This window comes from Urocitellus parryii, chromosome X (assembly GCF_045843805.1).
Source record: "Urocitellus parryii isolate mUroPar1 chromosome X, mUroPar1.hap1, whole genome shotgun sequence".
In the NCBI taxonomy this organism is placed as follows: Eukaryota; Metazoa; Chordata; class Mammalia; order Rodentia; family Sciuridae; genus Urocitellus; species Urocitellus parryii.
In genome coordinates, this window is record NC_135547.1 from 85,060,306 (window position 1) to 85,068,789 (window position 8,484).

The 8,484-nt window shown below is 34.6% G+C and overlaps 1 protein-coding gene across 2 annotated transcripts in view; it reads right to left on the minus strand.

Annotated features, from left to right (window-relative positions):
- Positions 1-7,011, minus strand: part of Nbdy (negative regulator of P-body association) — a 51,475-nt gene extending 44,464 nt beyond the window's left edge. Inside the window, exons 1-3 of one of the 2 annotated variants that reach the window (XM_026413612.2) lie at positions 6,304-7,011; positions 4,036-4,172; positions 292-917 (exon numbers count right to left, since the gene is read on the minus strand). In XM_026413612.2, coding sequence (XP_026269397.1) covers positions 6,333-6,539 — 207 coding nt within the window. In that variant the 5' untranslated portion in view covers positions 6,540-7,011 and the 3' untranslated portion in view covers positions 292-917; positions 4,036-4,172; positions 6,304-6,332. Of the gene's footprint in view, positions 1-291; positions 918-4,035; positions 4,173-6,303 lie in introns of those variants that run through there. The other variant, XM_077793958.1, reaches the window with a different exon arrangement.
- Between the last annotated feature and the right edge of the window lie 1,473 nt (positions 7,012-8,484).

The following is an 8,484-nucleotide window of genomic DNA, read 5'->3' on the forward strand; positions in this document are numbered from 1 at the left end:
GACATGATGAAGTATTTAGGGATAAGTGTCATGATAACTGCAAGTTACTTCCAAAGGGTTCAGCAAAAAAGTGTGTGTGTGTGTATTCAGAAAGAGAAAACCCATACAGCAAAAAGCAAGTAACTGATGAATATACATTTGATGATATCTTTCCACTTTTCCATTGGGTTGAAATTTATATTATAAAGTAAAAAATTAGTGAAGAAAAGTATTATTTGGATACATAAACTTAACCTTAATGATAATTATAAATCTTACTAGTAAATTTAGAAACAAAGCAATGCATTGACATTTTTGGCAGAACATTTTCTGAAAAATACAAGAAAGACAAAAAAGTAAGTAAGAGAACTGAAAAAGAAGCAACCAATCAAAGGAAAGCTGGTGAAAGTATATTAGTAGCAAACAAACTGGATTTTAAATGCAAGAAGATAAAAGCATCACTTAAAAATAAATATTTGTCTATTCTAGACTTGTATGCACATAACAACAGAGCCTTAATTCCACAAAAAATTGACAGAACTACAAGAAGTTGACAAATTCACAATCACAGTGGGAGATTTTAAATCTACCTCTCTTGATAACTGATAGATTTAGCACAAAAATTAGTAGAGATATAGATTTAAACAACACAATTAACAAGTTTAATGAATATTTATATAACCCTACATATAACAGTTAGAATATACAAAATATTTTCAGGTACACATGAAACAACTGATCATGTTCTCAAGGACATAAGGCAAACATTTCAACAAATACTAAATAATGTTTGTACTCAGCGAAATTAAAATGAGAAACAATAACAAAATGTTAAGATAAAAAGATCCATATACCCATGCCTCAGTTTCTAAATACCATCTCTTAGTACCAGAGTCCCATAGAGAAATGGTCAATGGAGTAGAAAATACAAGATGAGCCTGAAAGTAAGGAAGAAAAGAAATGTTAAAGTAAGTTAAAATATCTATGAAATGATAGGACATGTCAAAAGGACAGAGGAAACAATTTGAATGGGCAGTCAATGACTTAATTTGGGCAATTGAGCATTAAAGTAAATAATGATAGCAACATTCTATTTGAGAAATAAACTAAATATCTGTGCTCAAAGAAATGAATAAATACATGGAGAAAAAAGCTCTTCCTTGAAGTAGTATTTAAACTAGTAATATAGTAAAAAAGATGGAGTTTGAAAATTATCATTTTTGTAGTCATCTTGGTAATAACTAATTCAGTCAAGAATTAGCAATGGATGCAAAAGCTAGTGGAAAATAGTTTGATGAGGAACAGGATATTCACACAGTCTCAAAGAATTCCCAGCAAAATTACTAACTACAAAAAGAAAAATGGCAACTTTAGAGTGGATTAATCTGGAAAACACCCAATACCTTAAATAATCAAAGTTAATATTACTCCTAAGGGGTCACACCAGCATCATATGCCACCAATATGATGGCCTGAGAACAACACAATATTACTTCTGTAGTATTCCTTCCAACAATGATTATTATCATATTATTAATATTACTATATTAAATAGATTACATATTAAATATTATGTCTATATTATTCATCTACCACTGATCTACATCCTCAGATCTCTCACAAGTTTTTAAACTGTTAAATTCAATCAAAAAGTTTAAAACATAAGAATCAAAATCAGCAATAATGCCATCAATAAATACCATACCCATGCTTTTTCTATGTACTTAAGGAAAATAAGAGTTATATATTAACAAATTATATTGGGATAAGAAGCCAGATATAATAATATGTAACAAACTTAAATTGAAGAACATTCTACCAAATGATTGCCCTGTATTTTAAAAATTGCCAGTATCATGAAAGAAAAAAAAATTGAAGGACTATTCCAGATTAAGAACTGGAAAGATTAAAACTAAATACGATATTATCATCCTAGATTGCAACTTCTACCAAGAAAAGAAAATAGTTATAAAAGACATTTTTTGAATAATTGTAAAATTAAAGTATGACATAGATAATAATACTGGAACAATGTAAAATTTCTTGTTTTTGACACATGTACCAAGGTTACATATAAGAAAGTCATCATTCTGAGAAAACACATAATGAAGTACTAACAGGTAAAGGGGAAGGATATCTGCAACTTACTATGAAAATGGGAGAGGGAATGAGGGAGAAAAAATAATGATAAAGCAAATGTGGCAAAATGTTAATTGGTGAACCTGGGTAAAGGGTATCTATGGGAGTTCTTTGGAATATTCTCTTGAACCCAGGGGCTCTTTACCACTGAGCTATATCCCCAGTCCTCCTTATTTTTTTGTTTTAAGACAGGGTCTCACTAAGATTGCTGAGAGTCTCACTAAACTGATAAGACCACTTGAAACCGTCCTGCCTTAGCCTTCCCAGTTGATGGGATTCTAAGTATGTGCCACCATACCCAGCCTCTGTAATATTCTCAGAGGCTTTATTTATTTATTTTTGCTGGGCTAGGGATTGAATTTAGAGCCTCACACATGTTACACAAGCACTCTACCACTGAGCTACATTCTCAGCTCTCTCATAGTTTTTAAAGTGTGGAATTAAATCAAAATAAAAAGTTTAAAACACAAGCATCAAAATCAGCAATAATGCCATTAGTAAATATCATGCCCATGCTTTTTCTATGTACTTAATGAAAATAAAAGTTATATACTGACAAATTCTATTGGATAAGCAGCCAGTGTATACTTTGTTATTGTAATCAACATTAAAAAACATTTTAAAGCAGAAAAATTGAGTTTAATGATTTCTTTAAATCATTAATAAAATTTATTAAAAAGGAGCCTATGTTTAGAAATTTTTAAAAAATACCTCATAGGTCAAAGAAGAAATCATTAGAGAACGTAGAAGGTAACAAATATTGAATGATTAAAAATACTACACATAGTTAACATGAAATTCTTCTAAAGTGGTAGACGAAAATTTAAAGTCCTAACTTCTTATTTTAGAAATTAAGAGAAAATTAATGAGCTATAGGTCAAACTTTTTAAATTAAAGAAAGAACAAATAAAAAGAAACTAGAAGAGAAATATAAAAAGCAAAAATTATTAAAATAGAAAACAAAATACTCAATGGTGAGTATTGTTTTAACCAAAAGCAGGAAATACATGAGAAAATTGATTATTGTAATTTATCACATTATTACATGATCATATTGATGGAGGAAAAAACATAATTATGGAAGTAGATACAGACAAAGCACATGGCTAAAAACTCCATAACCATTCATAATTAAAACTCAGTAAGCTAGGAATAGAAACTTTCTTAACACAAAAAAGAAAATCTACTGAAAAGGGTGAAACTTTCATAAAATTCTCAAGACCAAGGCAACAAAACTCTACACTGCTTTTATTTTTCCTTGTATTAAAGATCCTGGCTAGCATAGTAAATCAAGCTTAAAAAAATGGAATGGAAGAAACTGCCGTTATTCACATTATAGTTAAAAGATACTCTAAAAGTCTATAAATAATTAGTATAAATACAACTCAGAAAAGCTTCAGCATATAAAATCAATATATGAAAATATCAATCATGTTCCCATTTATAACAAATTTTAAAATATGGTTAAAATATTCATTTTGCAGCAACAACAGAAACTATAATTAGGAGTAAAACTAAAAGAAAAAAACCCTTGCAAACTACATTATTATTATTAGGTGTATATTGCTTCATATAATGTAGAAAATGGTTTAAATTTTATCCCTGGAGCCGGCTTTTTGGTTTTCAATTGGCTGGTTTTCGTTTTTTAGTACTGGGGATTGAACCCAGGAGCACCTAACCACTGAACCACATCCCCAGCCCCTTTTTATATTTTATTTAGAGACAGGGTCTCACTAAGTTGCTTAGGGCCTTGCTGAGTTGCTGAGGCTTACTTTGAATTTTCAATCCTCCTGCCTCAGCCTTCCAAACCACTGAGATTACAAGTGTGTGCCACACCCAGGTGGGTAGTTATTTTTAATGTGTCAAAATCAACTCTTTTTCCTCCTTTACTTAATAAATTTTTGGTAAAGAGATTACCTTAAAAATCACAACTGCCAGGTGCAGAACATCAGAAAAAGCAGGGTAGCAGTGTAAATAAACTTCATTGTCTTCATTGGGTGAACTATTTTACGAATGCACCAAGGAAATGGAGTCATACTGCAATCCTTCAAAGACTGAAAAATAGTAAAATTAAGGTGAAATCACTTCAATTACTGTCCACCTCTTTTTTTCTGTAGCCTCCTCGATTCTTAAGTTTCATTGTGGCCACATTTCAAAGATATATTCCTACAAAACAGTTTCTCTGCTGAGTATCAGAAGGCATATATTGCACAGCAGTTTAGGGCACAGACTAACCAAACATTCTGAGTTCAAATCCCAGCTCAGCTACTTAGTGCTATATAATATATAACTTCTGGCAAGTTACAAACTTCCTTTGACCTATACAAATCTCCTTAGTGGAGTTCTTGTGATTAAACAAATTAAAATATGCAAAGCCCTTATTTATGGCCCATTAAAAACTTCAGCAAATACTATTATTATAATTTTCAATAATTTGAATCACTAAGGAGGAATTATGTAGCTCCTGAACTTCTTGTCTACACATCTTCCTTTCTTTTCTAGCTGAGCACTGCTCTCCCTATAGCCTATTCTATGGTACCTCATTACTCCTCTGGACTGAGGTGAAAATGAGGGAAGTAAAACTCTATGGAATGACATCATATGCTGTCAAAAGTGAAACAGAGCTCATTCTTTTCTATGCTCTACAACCACACCTCATGTCTAGAGCCTCCATGGTTGTCAGTTATCCCCTTATTCATTGACTTATTTACTCAAATTTATCTTGTTTCACTCCAGCTATGCACCAGCCATTAGCCTTGGTCATCCATCCTCTTAAAATTCCCAGCACAGGGCCGGGATTGTGGCTCAGGGGTACAGTGTTTGTTGCACACGAGGGGACCCTGGGTTCGATCCTCAGCACCACGTAAAAAAATAAATGAGTGAAATAAAGGTATTGTGTCCAACTATAAAATAAATAATAAATAAATAAATTCCCAGCACAATACCTATGCAATGCAAATGTTCCACAAAGGTTTACTATATAGATGAGGAATGATGCCTCTCTCCTTTGGATTATAAGGACCTCTGAGACTTGGGTCAAAATTGGTTTTATATTTTGTATTCTACAAAACTCATTTAAATAGGAGACTGCTTTTCTGATAGTAAGAACTAAATTCCTAAAATACAAATCATAACACTTTCTTGAAAATATTCTGTGGTTTCCACTGTTTATGGAATAAACATACTTATTTCCTTAGCATGTTCAAGGCCCTAGGGCACTCTGTCTTCACCTGCTAGTCCTTCTTAGAGTCACAATTACAGCCAAGCTGTTCCCAGAACAAGCATACCTTGAGGCTTTTGTTCTGGAAACCCTAGGCCTAAAACGCATTCTATCTCCCTTCACATGGCAGATGTCACTCACCCTTTAAGGCCCACCCAAAGCTCACCCTTCCTCTTTGATGGCTCACTATTACTACCAGAAAGATTGACTTGACCCATCCTCCATACTTCCTGAATATCTTGAACAAGCAAACATTATGGCACTTGGGTTTGTACATCATGTTGTGACTTTTTTTTTCCTTATTAAACTCTCTCACCTTACACACAGAAAGACATACTTCTGAAGGCTCACCTTACAATCCCCTCTTTTTAGCACAGTGCTGGGCATAGGCATTAGGCCTTCAATACAGTCTTGTTATTTTATTTTGAACTAGGTTCTTTTTAAACGGAAAATTTTGAAAAAACATACATAAGCAGAGACAACAGTATAATAAATCCCCACATAGACATCATCCTGCTTAATTTATCAACTCATGAAAATTTTGTTCATCCTCCGCCCCCACACCTTAACCCCACTGAATTACTTTCAAGCAAATCAAAATATTCAAGTCTATTTCTTTAAAACATTACAATTATCACATCTAAAATATTAAAAATAGGACTGGGGTTGTAGTTCAATCTCGCAAGCGTGAGGCCGTGGGTTCGATCCTCAGCACCACATTAAAAATAAATAAATAAAGTTAAACATGTTGTGTCCATCTAAAACTTAAATAAATAAATAAAATATTAAAAATATCTACTAAATGCCATCAAATATCCATCACTTCATATAAACATATCTTGTGAAAGGGCTTTTTAGTGCCTGCATGTTCTTTCTTCTATTTGGAAATTGCGGAAAGAACATGGAAATACGTAATTAAGCTTCGGAGAGCCTGGGTGACCCAGATGAAAACGAAAGACTCTGACCTGGTTTCGGGTGGGAAATGTATATCTCACTACTTCTCCGGAGGAAGAGGGTGCGACTTCAGGCCGGCAGATGCGGGAGGAGGTGCGGAGGGAAGATCGGTACTACCGCTGTTGGGAGTTCCTTCCGGATAATCCCACCGCGGAGCAAGAAGGCAGCGCTTTTTGGGAGGCTTGGCTTCCCGCGTGTTCCCGGGTGGGAGTGTGGATCTCCCGGAGGCACAAGGTTGGTCCCCCATAAGTGTTATAGGACCCGAGCGACAGTTTTCTCCGATGGGCCCAGGCAAAGCTGAGAGACCTGAGATGGCGGCGGATCCCCTTCAGGAACCAGCTGGCTTCCTCCCGGTTTTTCCTCTTACCGTATTTCCTGTATCCTGAGACGTATATCCCTTCTCCGCCTCCGCACCTCCACCCCGCTACGTACCCCACCCCACTTTAACGTTTCTACCAGGAAGAGACTTAAAAAACTGCGTATTTTTTAATATAATGTTTTACCCTAGCGCCTCCAGATGTAACTATACAATCTATGCGAGAAGCTCAAAATTGCCTCTAAGTGGAAAATTCTGCCTGGTTTATCGATGTCTGTGTGTGGGAGCTTGACGCAGATTTACTTTAGAGCTTTACAATCCAGCTGCGGATGCACATCACAGAGCCATAAAATTACAACCATTTAAAAAGCAGTGTACATACATGTTGACTGGCTGACTAGAGTGCAAAACAGCACATTGATCATGGAAAATGGATATATAAAATAAAGTCACCATATCACAGAATCCAAAATCGCTTTTTCTTTATATTTTAACAAATGTGTAATCTTTGAAGGCTTACTATATTGTTTTCCACGTTTCACTATCTGGGAACTCTCTTGAGACTTGACAATTGATAGCATTCCATACTTTAATTGGCAATATTTTTTCTTTCTTAAAGCCATGGAAAATAATGACTGTCTTACTATAGGTGGTACGCCATATATATGATAAGTCTTAACTAAAAGAAGGTACAGTGTGTCTTAAAAGAAAAGGCTTCTGGACTTAGACCTCATCATTCAAATAGCCCAGTTCCGAGTCCACTTTTTTAGACCATACTTTTCCAGCACCACCTTTGATGTTTTTTAATGACAGATTTCAATACTCAATATCAAAAGAGAACTGGAAATGAAATTGTGCCATTTACAAGCTCTGTGGTCTTTAAGTAATTAATTAAATTCTTCAAGTTTTGGTTTCCAGAGCATAATATTCTCTTCTTGCAAATCTGTTGCCATAATTAGGGATGATACATTAAAATCACTCACTATCATAACTACCTCCCATTTCCATCGTTGCTACCTTCATTCGAGTAGCACCACAGCCCTTTACACAAATTAGGTACTCAGTAAATGTTTGGGAAATAATTAACCCTATTGTTTTGTATCAGATGCTACTAATAAAGACACGAAAATCAGGTATAGCAGTAGCCTAATGAAAAGATGTGAAGGAATACTGAGAGAGTGATTGCTAGAAGAGTAGTTGGTACAACACATAATGTTATGGGAGTCAGCAATGTAGAGGTGGTAGTTGAAGTCATGGTTATGGATGATATCCCTAAGAGAAAAGAGAAATGGGCTAAAAACAGAATCCTTTTTTTCCAAAAATTTTATTGACACTTTTCAGTTATACATAACATTAGGATTCATTTTGATATAATTATCAAAGCATAGAATACAATTTGCTCTAATTCAGTCCTTAGTACTTCCCCTTTCCTTCTCCTCCTCCCCCCACCTGTTCCCTTTCCTCCACTCTACTGATCTTTCTTCTATTTATGTTGTTTTTAAAGTAGTGCCTTGTGAATATACACAATGGGGAAATTTACTGTGGTATATTCATATATGTACACAGGAAAGTTAGGTCAGATTCATTCCACTGTTCTTCCCTTATCCCATCCCTCACCCCCCAACCTCAAACCCCTTCCTCTACTCCACTGGTCTTCTATTTTGATGAAACTTTCCATCCCCCTTTCTTTTCATTTATTTGAAAAACAGAATCTTGAATAGCTAATGACAGAAGAAGAGAAGGCTGTAGCAAAGGTTGAGTAAGAGTGGCCAAAGTTAGAGATAAGAACTCAAATCCAGGAATTCTCAACCTTGGTGCTATTGACATTTGAGAATAGATCATTCTTTCTAATGGTGACCTGTCCAGTGCATTGTAA